Below are 18,709 nucleotides of genomic sequence, written 5' to 3'. Positions count from 1 at the left end.
GAGCTATCCTATAAAATTTTGTTCTAATCTATCAGTGCCAAGAATATACTTATTGTGAAAGATTCTAGAAAAACTAAATTTTAACTGGTTTCTTAGTTTATTGGCATGAAAAAGCACACACTTTGATACAAGATCAAAATAATGAGGGGATTCAATGAATCCAGTCCATCCTGCAGCTACCAAGGTCCAAATCTTTTCATAATCTTATACAACAATGGACCTTAATAGCAAGGAAGAAATATTAAATACCTAGTACTTTTCTTTAATACAGAGAACGTCACCTGAAAATCGCATAACTTGAAGGCAAAGACTGTAAACACAGGCGTCGCATCCATATTTATTAGAGTAAAACAAATGTGACGGTAATTTTAATGTTAAATTGTATTTTCAAACCTTTCATAGTAAAAATTGGACCATAAATTTGATTAGAGTGGTGAGGCAAGGCTCGCCGCGGCTCACCTTGTCACCTGTGTAGACGCAGCTCTGGTCTCCCATCACACAGGGTTAGTGGAGCGCTGACCCGGGTCACAGCCAACTTCAACGAGGCGCCTCTCTTCTCTCTTTTACCTTCTATATCTCAATCTTGGCAATTCATTTCTTATTGAGTCATTTATTTTCTTTACAGTGGAGTGCATGCATATATATATATATATATATATATATATATATATATATATATATATATATATATATATATATATATATATATATATATATATATGCACACACACACACGCACACACAGACAAATCTTATAGTTGACGTAATGCATGATGATGAGAAGGGCGCGTTGAACAAGGCTTTGGTCCAGACTCTCAAACAGCACCTCAATCCAGTCAAGAAAAAATTGAGCGTCTAAATCTGTAAGCTGATTGGCGTATGAATTACTATATGAAGAAAATGATAAAATACTTGACTTCCTGGCACCGAGGTGAGGCCGAGAGTCGGGACCCACGTCGCTCCATGGAAGCTTTGGATAGAAGGCACAGGTAACGGCTGAATGGGATGTGCTAAGTTATATCCGCAAATCTTATACGTGTTTGCTTCAGATTGATGCTTAAGTGGCAAATTCTGGCGTTTATTCATTAGTATTGTTTTTATTTTTTTAATATTGTGTACGTATATATTTATTTGTAAAGTTACAGTTCATGAAAACTTGTAGCATATAACATCCCCCCTTATTAAAATGAAACGGTTTTGTGTTGGCAGAGTCAAACGTGATTTTCAAAGCAGTCGAAAAGAATTACCTTGAAGCCTGAATATGCCACTGGTAATGTGTGGAGCATGGAGGTCAGGCGTGTCATGGAAGCGTCAACCCTTTGTTGGTACTTGGGGGCTTCCGCCAGGGAAACAGAGGGAGAGACAGGGAGGGTCTGGCCTTCATGCTCACGCAGATACATAAAAAAAAGAAAAAATATATATACATATTATATATATATATATATATATATATATATATATATATATATATATATATATATATATATATATATATATATATAGCCGTTGAAGCACAATGGTCCAGTAATGTGCTTCAATAAACTAAATTTTAACACCGCAACTTTTCTTCACACAGTTAAATTTCATTCGTATGTGATGTACTCTGATTATTAATTTTAATGATTTATGTTTTCAGAGGTTATTCATCGAATAAGCCAATGGGTTATGTAGATTAAAAATTACGTAAAAAATTTAACAGGTGAGGTTCTCTTGATTATCACAGAGACATTCAATGGTTGGTTCACATGTATGAGAAGGAGAAAGTGGAGCCCGTAGCCCAGATTGGTGCCTTGCGAACCTCCACCTTCCCCCGAGACGGTGCAACTCTGGAAACCCATTGATGTCTCTGACTCAGAAGCAGAGGGGAGGAGCAGCAAGAGACAACACAAAACTCTGCCATTAGCCTTCAGGGATAAGTTACAAGGACTATAATATCTGAAACTCTCCCTGAGAATATGCGAGATGCCTCTGTTGTCTCCCTCTGGCCCTCAGTACATGAGGGGTTACAGGGGTTAATATGGAAAGGGAGAGAGCCTAATCAGTAATACCTGGAATTAGGTGGACTAGTATCTCGTAATTACAGGTCATCTGCCTTCATTTTGATTTGGAATGGATGACGATGAATTGTTGTCATGTTATCTAACCAACAACTTTTATTTGTATTATATACATTAACAGGCAGTCATTATAAAGTTATATGGAGAAAGTCTCAATAATTTGAAACCCTATACCACTACTAATAATTCTGAAAAGAATGGAAAGAGTTGGCATTTTCATTGGTAGCTGCAGTTTGCTAACAATATTTTCCTTCCTTGAGTGGACAAAGAAAACAACTGTCTGAAGCAAAGTAACATAGATACAATGTAATAAAGAAGGGGGAAGAGGGAGCCAGTAAGATAACTTGGGAGTACATGGCACCTTATAATGTCGAAAGACAATGAAGAAAAGGACCCAAGAGAGGAAGTGCCGACACTCATTACAACGTGATCATTGTCAGTGAGCCATAGGAGGGAGCTCCAGCAGGGCACACAAACAGATAAACCCTCTCTGTTCGGCGCCCCCGTGAGTTGAGCACTGGATCGCAGGGTGCAACTCACACCATTCCATCGGGCAACAACGAACACTGTATCCTCGGAATTATCTTCTACAACACACGTACCGCACACTGATCTCTGGAGCGCCTCCCTCGGCCCAGAGTCACGGGTCACACGGGCAGCAGACGGCCCCTGCCTTGCATCACTTGCATTGTCTCTCTAGGTTAAGCTGAGTTGTAAATAGCTGAAGAAGTTACAGCATTTAAGGAACTACCGCCGTCTGAAATGTTTAATGGTCACTTATTCCAATATTTTTTTTTGTATTCTAGCAAGCAAATAATGCTCTAGAGGTTCTTCCTAGATAAAGTATGAAGCAAATAGATGGGATGCCCGCCCCCTTTTTTATTGGTTCTGACATGACAGTCAACAAGGAGAAGAGTTGATCAGGAAACTTGAGACTAGATGCAGACGCCTTGGGACGGGCAGCCCACTCTTAAGTTCTGATTGGTGAGGCCTCCTCCCAGTCAGCTAATCACAAGCACTGCGGGGAAGAAGAGGCCACGCCCACAAAACTTGGGTTAAAGTTGTTCAAAGTTCTCATGCAGCAACAAGAGAAAATAATTATCTAAGATTCTCAAACCGTCAACAATAAACAGGCTTAATGTAAAACAAACAATCAGTCAATTATGTACAGAATATATACAGGACTTTAGAAAGAAACATATAAAAACATGAATGCATTTCCTCATTTACACTGAAGCAATGCACTTGTTAGATCTTGGAGAGGCGAACTGTCACATTAGTTTTCTTCGTTCTATGTAAATTATCATAATGTTGATTAATTTGGGTAACGGCTCACTGGATTTTCTACCTCTACTCTAGACCCACAGACCGAAGGCAGGGCACTGCGCACCTCTTCACTAGTAAGGTGTGACGTGCAACGGCCTAGGTTCCGGGCCTGCCAACACTGTCCATCGTCTAGTTTTCCGTACTCTTTCTCTTCTCTCAGCCTGCGATTGCGATGAACTTTACTGATTCGTATTTTTCCCGTAAATTTTGTTGTTGCGGCTGAGTGGAGGAATATTTCAGGATTATAATTTCTAATCGATTCTACTTTCTTTTTCTTCCTATGCATACATTTTTTTTTTCTAATCACCAGTGCACATCCTCGTGAGCTCAGTACTTGGAGATAACTAGTGAATGCACCTAGTTTGTTCTACAGTCTTACAGAGGGAGGTAGTCAGTTATAATAATGAATAATAAAAAAAAAGTGTGGATCAACCTTGAAGCTTTCCCACCCGGTCGTCTTCCTTGCGCGACCGACGTTGTATCTCGAGGATTCTTTGATCTTATTTTGAATGGTCTGACTTCCATCACGTTCATCCTAAGCTCTACAACAGCTAATATACCTTATCTGCTCTAACAGGGCTCTGCTGACCTAGGCTTGTTTTTATCTTCCTGCGCTACATTACTTGTAGATATGGAACACAAGTAACCTATAGCTTAATGGCAAATTTTTTATTATTTTTTATTTTATTTTACATCCTCTTCCTTGACTGTAAAGGAAATTTAGCACCGGGTACAGTCATCCACATACTTACTTACAGTTTTATTATGTACACTGTAGATGTCTGGCTAAATTGATGACTGAAGGGAAAGCAGCACAATTAAGAACATAAATGGACACTGAAAGAAGACACAAACTTCAAAATGTAATAAGTGAGAACGGTTCACACAAAGGACAAGGCTTCATATTTTGAATGAACGATATGTTTAGACAATCCAACATCATCACTTAGGAAATCTGGGCATAAACGATGCAAAGGCAAAGGGGTGAAAGTTATGATATGAACACAAAACGTGTCTTTTTTTTTTCATTTTCATACACCTCGGCAGCTGATACCCCATAAAATGTCTCTGCAGGGTGTGAATGGGCAGTGTGTACTGAAATGGTTCTGGTTAGTATTGGATTCCTTTTAATAGTTCAATCATATATGCTTCACCTTCGGTCACTCTCCCTTCATATGGCAGCTTCGTTGCGCTTAAATTTAGCTTTTTCCTTCTGTTCCTCTCAGCAGCTGTCGCCAAAAACTCTCCGCAATCCTATGAACCAGTAAGTGCACACAAGATGGACTTAGGTTAGCTTCGTCATTATAAGAACACCACAAGATTGCATTTTCTCACTTCGATGACTTGCGGCAGTATCACATTTCGATTAAAATCTGAGAATAAAATCATCAATAAATCACATGATAATAAAGAAGCTGGCGCTATTATTACAATCATTACAAATTATACTTTCTGGCATCATTCATCAGTTGTCAGTAATTGACCACCAATAATTTTGAGGAGCCGATGAACTTTGGTATCATCTTAAGGGGTTCTTACGTGACGCACCGGGGCTGAGGGCAAGCTAGAGACTTCGGAGAGTGCAGGAGTGTCGTCACCACCACGCTTGCGGCACGGCGACACTGACTGGAAATCCCCGAGGTCAGTGCTTTACAATAGTTAAGACCATCCTTCCTGAGTGATAGGGCGGCACCTCTTTCAGTGGAGAGGGGATGAGGCTCTCTAGGAGGATACGTGCCATTTGAGGAAAACTACTTCCAATCCTTCTTACTGCTGTTGCTGCTTCTGCTTCTGCTGCTGCTGCTGCTGCTCACCCTGTCACGTGTTTCGTTCCCTCGATAAACGTTCATGATTTCAACCATTGCTGATTTGGTAAACCCTTAATTATACTTCATGTATTGCTGTTTACATCCAAAGATTCTGCGTCTGCATGGAAAAATCATTGTACTTATGTGTATTCTTCTGTAGATTTATCTTCGCGTTACATAGGCTCCGATTTGTTGTGCTTTGACTCATCCAGGTTTTCACGTAGCAGACAGCTCGGACAGCCTCTCTGCGGTTTCGTGCTCCCACCCTGAGTCAGCAGGTGGCCAGGGCGGAGCAACAGCTTGCGGGTACTTAGAAAACGTGCTTCAAGATGTAGGTCAAGGATTGAACTCCAGGTAACTGAAACAAATGTAGCATCTTTCTGCGCCATTTTCACGCACAGGGGTACCAACATCACCGAATTGACATCTCAAACCATCCAATAAACTGTAAAACCGAAACAACCCGAAAATTATCCAACACTTAGAACAGCGCTGGTGAATATCTTAATAGTTATCCAGTTCAGGTTTGAAAAAGACGGTTTGAAAACTAATCCCCCCTTTTTTTTCAGTCCGGCACTGCGTGTCATGGAGCGTTATAATCAACCTTGCACACTCTCAGTCGAGGTTTGCGAACCCTTTCATCCACCACTGTCACTACTACTACTTCCAGCACAGAACACACCAGCTGCTTGTTGAGTGTCCTTTCCTCCCGTCTTCAATCAGGCCATTGTTCTTAGTAGTAACTAATGGATCACTAGAATAACGAATATGTACATTCTTTGTAAAGCTTTATAGAATTTGCTTCAGGCACAAACATCACCACTTGCTTGTCGTAACGAAAGTCTGATCACGGCAGCTGCATCATTCGTTGCTCATTTGTTTGTTGTTCCTCCCCATCCGTTTGCGCATGTTTCAGGTTCTTCCGGAAACTTGGTGGCTGCACAGTGGGCTCGGGATTTAGCCTTGGTGGAGGGTCGTGGAAGTAGGTGGTAGTGGTGGCGGTGCGAGTCTCTTATCACTCACTACATCAGTTGTGACACTGCATGTAACATTACCACATGACGATTTTGGTGACATTAGCATACCGACACTTGACTGACTAACACAGGAGAATGTATATTAGGGAACAGTTGAACAACAATATATTATGAAATGCTTTGTAAGGAGCTAATATTTAAAAACTGTTATTATGCAGAGTGAACAGAAAACAAATCTTAAAGTTACAGTGGTATTAATAGACTGTTTATGCCTTATTGCTGTTCAACCTGGGAAAATTCTAATTGATGTAGGAGTTGGAATGACATTAGGAAGGGGGGGAGGTTCATTAAGGAGTTACCAAAAGGCTTTCAATCCTATCACCCAGAACTACCCCTACCCCCATCTGCCCACAAAATACTGCTACCGTAGTCTTGCGACGATTTGGCATCCGACAAGGGTAAGGTGGGAGCACTGGAGTTCCAGAGTGAGGCGTAATACTTCCGGGGACAGTCAGCTACCGCGATAGAGAGCAGGAAAAGTCGTAAAAGATGTTAATAGATAGAGGCTTAAATAGGAAATGGAGTAGTACAGTAAATGCAGAAGGAGCCTCTGGGCAGCTGGGGGAAGGTAGATATGGGTTCCACTACCTTAGAATGCTCCTACAGTGAGAGTCTGAAGGTGAGGCAATGCATCAGCTTCAGGGCATAAACCACAAGGCAACTATCCCCGAGTATTCATTGAGGACCTTGACTCTTATGACACCCCGTGAAGCTCGTGAATCACCTGAGAAGCAGAGCTTGATGTATGAATTTTCCAGGGTCGCTCTCACATGTATGATGTGACAGTGGAAGGGCAAGATTTCAGACGGAAGTAGAAACACGCCACAGAGTCTGCGGGCCAATCTAGAGTCACTCTGGGAAGTCAGGTAGACCAAGAGGAGGCTAAGAGAGAGAGATGAATGAGGGAAAACTAGCCTGTACGACATGGAGGGTGGGATGAAGGAAAGAAGAACAGGGAAGCGGAGCAAGAGTAGGGACGTGTATGCGGTGGTGATGGTGGTGGTAGCATGGGGATGTTGATACAGGAGGAGGAGGAGGAGGAGAAGGAGGAGGAGGAGGAGGAAGAGGAGAAGGAGGAGGAAGAGGAGGAGGAGGAGGAGGAGGAGGAGGAGGAGGAGGAGGAGCAGTAGGAGGAGGGCGTGAAGTACTTGGAAGTTCGTCACTGGGGCAGGTTAGGTAGCGAATAATTTTCTGAATTTGTTTGAGACAGAAGGAAGGGATTAAAAAAAGGGAGAGAGGCAGTCTCTAAATTTGTTTAATTATAAAAATGAACTCGAAGAGGAGGAGGAGGAGGAGGAGGAGGAGGAGGAGGAGGAGGAGGAGGAGGAGGAGGAGGAGGAGGCTGAAATGAACAAAGAAAAATATTGAGGGTAAAAAAAAAAAAAAAGGGAATTAGAACAGAGAAAAAAATGAAGAAGGGGATGGGGGGAAAGCTGCCAAACGAATATCTTAGCAGTCCACTGTTATTGTTCTCCCCTTGCCGGCTGGATTCCTCTTCGTCCCGCCATTCGCAATCACCACTCCGACTTCACAACGGATCACCGAACTGACACCAAAACAGCTAATCATCATCATCATCATCATCTCGACAATAATAATAATAATAATAATAATAATAATAATAATAATAACAATAGTAATAATGACTGCGTATGCATAAAAAAATCCTCTGAATAATTTTGTTGCGTCATTTTTTTTAATCATTATCTTCTTCCACTATTTAAAGATTACGGGATTATCACATGTACAGTACATCAAACGTTTCTCGATTCATCTCTGCAGCATCTCTCTCTCTCTCTCTCTCTGTCTCTCTCTCTCTCTCTCTCTCTCTCTCTCTCTCTCTCTCTCTCTCTCTCTCTCTCTCTCTCATCTATCTATCTATCGCTCGCATTGTTTTGATTCGCCACACTTGGGTCTGGCTGGGTCAGGAGTGGACGTCTTGGGTTGGAGTCATTTAAGATCTCCACTTAATAATATAATGCCCAATTTCACAATCCATTTGTTTTTTTTTTAATGGAGGGGGGACCGGATACCGTTTTCTTTTTCAATCAACCCTGTAGAGTAGCCGAGTTGCTGAAATTTCGTTTTATTTCTTGAACTCATGACTATTATCACTGTTAATGCCGAATGTGAAAGGTGCGAGTCAATATCCAGAATTCTAGAAGATGCAGAATTATACAAAAATACATAATTTGAAATATGAAAATGACTATCATATTTACATTTTCCCCTTTGACTAATGTTAAGAACTAATGGTGACCAATGAATGCATCTCAAATTTGTCTCGAATCAATATGCTGGATGACCTCCTGACCCCACGCGACCCTGTGCTGCTCTGGGATGCCTCCTCCGCTTGAGGGTGAAGGTGGCGCGGCAGCCTGACCCACTTTGTAGTTACTTTGTGCACTCAGTATTGGCACTGCTTGAATCCTTCCTGCCACCTGGAACGAGGGCAGCGGGTTAGTACCTGAAAAATCACATCTCTATCACTGCACACATCGTGGCTGGATACTGCAAGACTAAAGGCTCCCCAGTGTAAATAAAGGCTCCCCAGTGTGACGCTTCTCACAAACATTCCATCCACAAGGCTTGCCTTCAAACAATTCTCTCCATTATGAATTACGTTAGGTTCTTTAGTCAGATCAATTGATCATGAGGTTTAAATTTATTTGGATGAAGGTTCTATGAAGTTAATTCTTTTTGTGATTGGAGTTGACTTGGGTGGAATTTACACAGGAGCCATTGTGAACAAAATAAGATCATGTACAATAATTATAGTCTGTAAACTCACTACTTGATACCTAACTGCTTATCTTTCTATCCCACAAAATGCTTTACTACTCATAAAATGTGTTTATCTGTAATCAATAAATACATTTGTATTTAGTATAGCTATCATTAAGGTTTATACCTACGTCGATCATAGGTTATGGAGCAGACCAATGTCGGAGACATCTTGGCTACAATCAAAAGAAAAAGAGGTGGACATGAACAAGGCATAACATGCGACGGACAAAGAGTAGCTGAGCAGTTCCGGTGACAGAATGGCAATGATGACAAAACAAGACAAAGCACAGAGATAACTTGATGGATAGGTGAGATGAGACTGCTGGGCAGGCTTGTAATAGGCCGGCAGTCACCAAACCTGCACGGAGAATGTTATGGGAAGCCTCAGGTCTGTAGTGGCATGATGGAGGTTGCTACTGACGATATAGGTACTGTACGTATGTACAAACACACACAGATAGAGACAGCGAGGAGTTATCAATTACGTAAGTGGTAAGTCATGAGGGACAAAATACCAAATCTAAGTCTTCTTGAAAGTCTCCTTTGCAAAACATTTGACAACTTACAAATGGAATACTTCAAATAGAAAGCTTTCTATTTCAAGGCATTCCAATATGCTGTGTGTGTGTGTGTGTGTGTGTGTGTGTGTGTGTGTGTGTATGTGTGTGTTTCACTGTTTGTTTGATCTGCTGCAGTCTCTGACGAGACAGCCAGACGTTATCTACGGAACGAGCTCAGAGCTCATTATTTCCGATCTTCGGATAGGCCTGAGACCAGGCACACACCACACACCGGGACAACAAGGTCACAACTCCTCGATTCACATCCCGTACCTACTCACTACTAGGTGAACAGGGGCTACACGTGAAAGGAGACACACCCAAATATCTCCACCCGGCCGGGGAATCGAACCCCGGTCCTCTGGCTTGTGAAGCCAGCGCTCTAACCACTGAGCTACCGGGTGTGTGTGTGTGTGTGTGTGTGTGTAGGTAAACTGAAGAAGGGAATTACTGCTACCTTTATTATAACCCTTACCACTTCCTTGAATCTCTCTCTCTCTCTCTCTCTCTCTCTCTCTCTCTCTCAACTGTAAGTATACATTATATATGCATCTACGGTACGATCAACCAGAGCAAAGGTTTCCTCCAAGCATAGGTGTGGTGGCGGCGCACTCGTGGCGGTGAACAAGCATGGCACCGGAGAGCCATTACTGGCGTCATCCTTGAAGCCGTGTGTTTCCCGTACTGGGCTACATCCTAATGAATACTGTAAGCAGGCGCCCAAGCTCTTCATCGAGAGAGAACCTCATGCTGATTTGATCTCACGGCATCTTACGGTTTAGCTGGCAAATCTGACACGAATAAAGATCTGAGGGAATGATGGTTCCCCTTTATGGAGCAGAATTCGTTCATGGGTCTAGCTACGGGGATTGAGCGGCAGACTAAAGAAAGCTTCTTTTTTCAAAGCTCAGACGTGTAGATTTATGAAAAGAGGCAAGTGCTAAGGAGTGGCAAAGTATATGTTCCTTTTCGTGATAGTTTTGTGGGCAGAGTGAGTGGTAATATTTGTATGTGAGGCAGGTTCGTGAGTCTGTCGTCACTGCAGAGACGGCGCTAGTGTGGCTGCGTCGTTGCCCGGTGCTGCCGTCTGTCCGCCGGTCTTGGTAACATTCATTATTGATCCCCTGAGCTGGGGAGTCCCCTTCAATAAATTATTTAAAACATACTTGCCTTATTTACCCAAGTATTACCCTGGAGTCTGAAGCATTAGGGTGGTTTAGGAGTCATCAGGCAATAGTCATACACAGCTATGGTGGAGGTGAAGCAACCTTAAAGGAGATATTCTTAGAGGCAAAGACTGCCTTGAACTGCTGGACGAAAAAGAAAATGAGGGACCCTATGTGTGCTGGTATGTACACCTCCATTAACACTGCTTGGGCAGCGGCCACAGGGGAGCCCAAATCTATGGATATACCTGTGAACCTGATTTAGAAATGTGCTGTTAACCATCGTACTTGAGGTCACCTGGGGAATTTCGACGCGTGGAAGGTTAGCTATACATTGAAGAATAGGAGGGGCACCACGGCAGACTTGTGAGAAATGCGCCAGTGCAATAGTCCAATAATTTCGTAATACTGTTTAAGTATGCACTTTGTCGTTATCTTCATGAAAATAGTCAGCAAACTTTTCGCGTGGTAATTTTTTTCTTTTTAATTTTGACGGATTTCCGATGCGGCTTGGATCAAGTGACAAGCTGAGTCACTGAGGCTGAACAGTTGCCGGCAGAGCAGAACACGACGGACACTGGGAAACAGAGCGTTCTTGTCCTTCACGGGTAATGAAACCATTTAATTTTTATTTTGTTAAAGAGTAAAGAGAAAAAATCTGAAGGCCTAAGAAAAGACATTAATAGTGAAGTGAAAATAACAAATATGATATCAAACTCTTCCTGAAAACTGGTTAGAGGAAGACTGGTGAGGCAACACACAAACCACACTTAGCAAAGAAAACTATAAAACATAAGAACAAACATTCGAAATAAGATGATACATGACACAAAGTACCAAGCAAGTCGGGACAAAACGATTTCTTTTGAGAACGAACACAAATGATAAGAAGAGTGAAGAAGAGATGGAAGTGTACTATAACTCTGAAATCAATACGTACAGGAATAAAAAAGCAAAACTTACTTAGCGAGTTGATTCGGATATGACAAAACAAAAAAAGTATTATTTGAAAAAAAAGACACAAAACGTAGAGGGAAAGGCAATTTAACACTTGAATGTCACAGAATGTCAAGGACTGTTAAGATGAAGAGAAGTTGGGTGGAAGGAAGGAATGGTGCCTGATGACCGACGTAAAATGGAAACTGAAAAGAAGGGGAAAGAGAAGGAAGAGGAGGAAGGGAGAGAAAGGGAAGGAAAGAGGAGGAAAAGTGAGGAAAGGAGAAAGAGGAAATTAGAGAAAAAGGAGGAATGAAAGAAAGGAAAGGAGAAGAAAAAAGGAGGAGGAGGAGAAGAATGAGGAGGAGGAGGAGGAGGAGGAGGAGGAGGAGGAGGAGGAGGAGGAGGAGGAGGAGGAGAAAGAGGAGACAAGAAGGATGAAGGGAAGGAGGCAAAGGGGCAAGGCAGCGCTGGGCCGAAGACCTCATCAAGCTCATCATAAACTTCTGGCAGGAAGAAATTATTCCCTAGCGAGGCGGGAGGAGGAGTGGCCAGGTCGGAGGGCGAGGAAGGCAATGGAGTGGTGCATGAGGGATAATTTCTAAGTATAGTGGGATTAGTGACTCCCACACAGCTGCCGGTACTTCGAGAGTTTTCCACCACGCTTCTGTTCTTTTCTTCTATGTAACTTTTACGCGATCAGTATCAAAATAATGATAGTGGCACAAACAAGAAACAACAGCCAGGGGAGGGGAGGGGAGGGGGTCTCGGTGCATAGGGAATGAGGCGCCAGTTTGAAGTCAAAAATTTCTCAGTTATTTGTAGATCTGAACTCAACATTTACTAATGAACACGACATTCATATCTGATTTTCGTGTACTGGAATCCATATAGCGTGAGAGAGAGAGAGAGAGAGAGAGAGAGAGAGAGAGAGAGAGAGAGATGACACCCTCTTCACACCACAGTCATAAAGAGCAGTAATGGATCCCACCGCTGGCCCACACCCCAGACTTCCCTTCCTCTCCGCGCCTCACACTTACGCGGCGTGTTGGATTATTAGCCATGTGGTTCCATTTTTCGGAGAGACAGGCAGTGGCTGTGATGAACATCATATACCGCACGATTCTTTGCCTCCTCTTGTAATTAATTGCCGTCCTTTGTCAGCGCACGCCAATGTAACCGCCAGTGCGCCCTGTCGTCGAGGCTGTTGGTTTTTCATTGGTCTGTTTTATTTGTGGTACATAAGAGTCAATGTTACAACTTGCACTCGCCAGTGTTTGTACGTTGCTTATAAATGTCCGAAATTGTCTCTATAGCGATGACGAGCCACATTTCATGGGCTTAATCTCTCAGTTACTGATTTGCAAGGCATCATTGTCTTATGTCACGTGATGCTTAGAAAACAGCTTGTGTGTTCTACTGAACAGACCCATGTTTCGGTGAGTGGAAGGAAGCAGTGCGCACAGGATGGTAGATTCATGGGGTCACGGATGCTGGGAAGGAAAACTGATATAGCACGGAGTAGATAAATTGACGTATCTAAGAGAAGCTACATCGATACATGGTGACGCGTGAGCCGAACTCTTGTTGTCTCTACCGTTTCTTTAATCAGTACCACCAAGACGCCTCCCCGTGGGTGATTGACAGCCGAGGACCCGAGTTGGTTAGGGAGCCAGAACTGAAGGTGAGTAATTCGGCGATTGTGTGGAAAAAGAAACTTGACGAATGACGGTAAAACTTTGATTTGACTACAATATGTATGACAAGAGAAAAACTGACGGATACAGGTATAGGAAGGCTTGTGAAGATGTGAAGGCCAAGTAACACCCACCACGAACCGTGTTACCGACAATACAGGTCTTAATAAGGGTTGTTTCAGTAGCTATGCTAACCCTGTGATCACTGCAGGACTGTAAGACTGCAGGTGTAGTGAGCCTTCAGCGCCGGCGGTCCTCATCCATTGTGCGTATATACGTTTTACGCCTGGTACACAGAACCCCTCACACTTCGTCTATTCGATACCTCATACTTCCCCTTCCCTCTACTCATAACGCTTCCCTTCACTCTGTCCCCACATCTCACCATCTTAGCTTAGCCTCTCTCACCATTTATTATTTATCCTTTCATCTCACATCCAGATAACTCCTCGGCCGGCCCTCGTCCTTCCCTTCAAACACGCTAAGCCTCGCTGCTACAGACCCATCTCGTTGCCACAGTTTCCTATACGCTGTCCTCCGCCCTCCACCTTCCTGCACCTCGCGCGCCTTGCATCCCTTGACTTCTTCAACTAGATCCCTTTCCTCTTCATTAGATTTAACCTGCCATCGCGCTAGTCAGTAGTTCCACACACATCCCTATCACCAGCCTCACCAATGGCACAGCCCTCTCCACTCATCATTATGTCATCTCCAAGATTTTTCATTCTTTATTCAATGTAGAATAGTGAATGAGAATAATAATAATAATAATAATAATAATAATAATAATAATAATAATAATAATAATAATAAAGAAAAAAACAAGAACAAAAACTAGAAAAAGAGGAATTTGGACAGAAGAATTTTAATCATTATTATTTGTACATTTAATTCATACATATCTTTATCAATATCAGCTTCATATTGAGCTCAATAAGATTCATATGTATCAAAAGAATGGTTTTAATGAATGTGTAAAAGATTCAGGTAAAGTACCACTTACGTCCATTCCAGACCGAGAGACAGCTTTACAGAATAAGAGACAGATAACAAACATGACGTTCAGAGATACGATGAAGCAAAAATCAAACACCGATCTGTAAGGATTGATTTATTTTGTTTGCTGTGCCCAGCATCGCGGCGCGCTGCACACGATTTGCTTGTGTGTACCTTGCCTCAACCTTTATCTTTTTTGGTAATCCACGATAACGAATAAAAATTATATAATCGATCAGTTTTGGAACCAATGAGAGTAAGGTTACCCGAGACAACAACAAAAAAAAAAAAAAAAAATAAAAAAATTGAGGTGGAATAAATAAGCCACAAGATAAATGACATCTATGACATTATCGATTTATTTGAGGAGTGAGCCTTGGAAATAACAGAAAGAAAAAAAAAAAAAGAAAATCGGATACTACTATAAATGAGAAACCGCTTGACTTGACACGAGAGTGCGTCCTACGCGGCCAAATGCATGTCTGAAGTCCCATTCCTTCCTTGTCGTGCTGGTGTAGGCGATGTGCACTGTTTGAATATATGATGAATGCTACTCAATTCCGAGATGATAATTATGTAGACCAATACCTAACCTTCTACCATCTAGGTATGTCACTCACTTATTTATCAGTTCATTAGTATTTTCTTTCAGCTCCGTTTCCGTACAAGGAAAATAATGTGAGGCACGCGAGGTGAACTGCAGGATAGTCATAATGGTACACTCACAGTAACACAGAAATGGAGGGAAATATAATAATCTAAAGCATCACTACATTAATGCAACAGAAAATGATAGGCAGGGTGGAGTGGCAGGTTAACAAAAACTGAGGACATCATGAAAGTTCAATGAAATATGAATCGTAACAGAAAAATTGCACCAAAGGGAAAATGAGCGTGGAGGTTAGTTCCATTGTGCACTGATCGATAAGTGTGCAGCGAAAGGCAGCGGTGATCACACGGAGATGAAACACTTACAAGAAAAAGGTGATGCAGAATATTAGGCGAGAAGCAGACTGAACAGCAGACAGGTGGAAAAATGATAAAAACAACAATCAGATGGAACAACTGGTAAGAAAAAAAAGATACACTAACAAGGGAAGAGAGAGAGAGAGAGAGAGAGAGAGAGAGAGAGAGAGAGAGAGAGAGAGAGAGAGAGAGATACTTACACAAGTGTCAGACGTCAGTTTCGATGCTCATAGCGTTTATATTGTTGTTGTGGCGCGGGTTGCAATTCTGCTTTTTACTGAGGTCGTGCGACAGTAAGACTCCCTCTTCAAGCTCCATGATGTCTGAAGACGACTCGGATAAAGAGTCCTTCTTCAGGTGCTGGCCTGTGGGCGGGAAGAGCGGTGAGGCGTGCACACTAACATTGGCTTGTCATGTCAAGGATCAAGGATAACAAACTAATTATGTACAACTACTTTGATGAATAAATAATCTTCACCTAACTTAAATTACATAAATGAAAATGGAAAAGAAAAGTTGCCACGAAATATCCCTCGGCAAAATTCAATGTAAAATTTATTCTAAAATATTAAAAGAAAAAAATTAAGTTACTTTTTAGTGGCATATGTACACATATGCCACTATATATATATATATATATATATATATATATATATATATATATATATATATATATATATATATATATATATATATATATATATATATATATATATGTATATATATTATCAACGATACCTACGGAACTAATCATGGAGATGAAGCGTCGAATTTTGATCTGTTTCATTGATTTCAGGACGATAATCAAATGTGGTCCTCCTGATGTCTTATAAACACCGGAGTCTATGTAACACCCTCATTGTTTTCAGGATGACAAAACTTGCAGCGTTGGATTGAAGTGCGCACAGCAATGGCTGGCGTACAACTACGTCATTACTCTTGTTCCGTGGCTAACGAAGCTGTACATTCTTTTCTTTTCTTCCTTTTTTTTTGTTAATGTAAAGCTCTGAAGGACAGAATGACAGAATGGTCTTGATGGATTGAATGTTTCGCTAAAGACGTGGTGACAACCGTGAGCACCTCCAGTTATACTTATTAGGACGGATCGTATGAGAAGATGATGTGAAGACTCGATGTCACCAGGAAGATAAACTAAGGCTTCCTCGTCTGTGCATCTTAGCATCTTTATTTTATCAATAACATTTAAAACAATTTACCATAGCACGCTTGTAGATCACAGACAATTCTGCACTGGATTTGATGAGGCAGCTTTAAATATCCTGGTCACGGTTATCAACGTCAATAAACACGACTGAATATCATCTGTGTTCATGCTCTTCGGTTTCTTTGCTCATTCTAGAGGAGACGAACTTAGAGGTCCGTCATCTGTCACTACATCTATCCGACCTTCTCTCCGCTCACAACGGAAACTTTGGCACAACTGCTTCAACGTTAACTTTGCTCTCTCTCTCTCTCTCTCTCTCTCTCTCTCTCTCTCTCTCTCTCTCTCTCTCTCTCTCTCTTCGAATGAGAGAGGATACCCAGTGACGATAATATCGGCCGTTTTACTTTAAAGATATCAGCTGAAAATGATTTTTTTTTTTTCCAGTGACTCCAACAGTTTCTTTCTCTCAAGGAGACGCTGATCAGACACTCTGCTCTCCCTCCAGCCAGCGCATGGAGCGTCTTGCCTCGTCACTCTATTTCTTTTACGATAGTCATGGAGCTCCATAGCGGTGGTGAAGTGAAGTATTCCTTGATGATGATGATGATGATGGTGATGATGATGTTTAAATATTATTATAATGCTATCCTAGCTAACAACAACAACAACAATAATAACAATAAGATATAATAACAATAATAATGATAATAATAATAATAATAATAATAATAATAATAATAATAATAATAATAATGATAATAACAATAACTATTATTATCATTATCATCATTATCATAGTTGGATGAGTTGGTGGTTCATTAAGAGAGGCAGACTACAAACGGAATGCAATGACTCCGTTAGTCTGGAATGATAGCGTTTGATTAGGTTTGGGAGAAGAAGACCTGGCGAGGAAGGAAGGAAGGATGGAAAGAAGGGAAGGCAGGAGGGCAGTGGGGTACTCACGGCAGAGAAGGCGACTCACCAACAGTGCCAGGCAGGTAGGGACAACTGGTGACGTGGTTGAAGTTTTGACTCTGCATCTCCTCCTGGTCGGTCTCCCGATGATAGAAGTAGTTGAAGTTTGACACAATGACGGGCACAGGAAGAGCGATGGTGAGCACGCCGGCGATGGCGCACAGTGACCCGACGATTTTACCCCACACACCCACGGGCCTGCGGGGCGGGCGGGGTCAGTGCCACAGAGTCACAGTGGACCACGGGGGAAGCCAAATAGGAGAAAAATGAAAACAAACACAATGTTATGCATAACTTATTTTTCTTTCTAGAGAGCCAGAAATGACCACTTCAAAGCAACACGGAGGCCTACTGTTGGGAACTGGCTGATGGTGTCCTTACAAGCAAAACTTGGTACTTTGCATTACAGAAACTGCAGTACAGTTACAAAAATTTATCATTTCATTGCCCACTTCTAGATGAAGTGTTCCTTATCCTACCTTCAAAATCAGACCCCAGCAACCACGGGAGCCCGTCCCTCCTTTGCACTCTTTAGAGCCACACACTGCCTTCAGGGATCAGTCCTGCCCTTGCACTACTGTTTGTCAACACACTCAGTGAAACATCCCTCCCCAGCTATGACTTTTGACAGATTTGTTTAAGTTTATATCAGGCATTCAGTAATTTCCTGACTTTGAGCCTCAAATATAATAAATATAAGTAAAGAAAGTCTCACTACTGTTCACCTCAGTATTCCGCACTGTCCTCACGTCATTCCATAACAGACATTTGATTCATCTACCATCAGAGAGAACCCAGATGCAAGGAGCTCTACTGGAGAGAGTAAAGGCAAGCTTAAAGGGAAAATTTGGGCTAACATGACACTAGGTTCCGTAAGTCTAGCCTAAAATACTTATTCACTATGAGGATAAGTGTTCATGGCATGGTCTACAAAATATTAATACACTAAGCTAAGTGTAGTGGAAAAAGCTGCAGAACTGGTGTGGATCATTACAAAGTACGGAAATGTTAAAGAAAACCCGTTTAAAAATATAGGCATCTGTGCTTGCAAATATAAAACTAATGACCAAACTTCTACTGTGGTGCAAACTGAAGCTAGTCTCGTTACCGCCTGTCCTTTGAAGGGATCAGCTATGGTATAAAAAAAGGAGGTGTGGTGGGGGATGAGGAAATGTCAACTGAGTATCAGTAACCACCCGGGAAAATATGAACAACGAGTAAATGAGTGTATGG

The 18,709-nt window shown here is 41.9% G+C and overlaps 1 protein-coding gene across 9 annotated transcripts in view; it reads right to left on the bottom strand.

Annotated features, from left to right (window-relative positions):
* Positions 1 to 78: 78 nt before the first annotated feature.
* The window catches only part of LOC123520337 (potassium voltage-gated channel protein Shaker-like), a 624,445-nt gene continuing 605,814 nt past the window's right edge, over positions 79 to 18,709 (bottom strand). For 8 of the 9 annotated variants that reach the window (XR_006679236.1, XM_045282551.1, XM_045282553.1 and 5 more), the window contains 3 exons: positions 17,484 to 17,674; positions 15,537 to 15,701; positions 79 to 8,669 (listed from right to left, as the gene is read on the bottom strand). Coding sequence is in view for 8 of the 9 variants with exons in the window: in XM_045282551.1 (XP_045138486.1) it covers positions 15,544 to 15,701; positions 17,484 to 17,674 (349 nt within the window). In the remaining variant the exon portion in view is untranslated. Of the gene's footprint in view, positions 8,696 to 15,536; positions 15,702 to 17,483; positions 17,675 to 18,709 lie in introns of all 9 variants that reach the window. The other variant, XM_045282547.1, reaches the window with a different exon arrangement.

The sequence above is a fragment of the Portunus trituberculatus genome, chromosome 46 (genome assembly GCF_017591435.1).
Source record: "Portunus trituberculatus isolate SZX2019 chromosome 46, ASM1759143v1, whole genome shotgun sequence".
Classification (NCBI taxonomy): Eukaryota; Metazoa; Arthropoda; class Malacostraca; order Decapoda; family Portunidae; genus Portunus; species Portunus trituberculatus.
The sequence above is the reverse complement of the archived record's forward strand: the minus strand, read 5'-3'. Positions and strand labels throughout refer to the sequence as shown.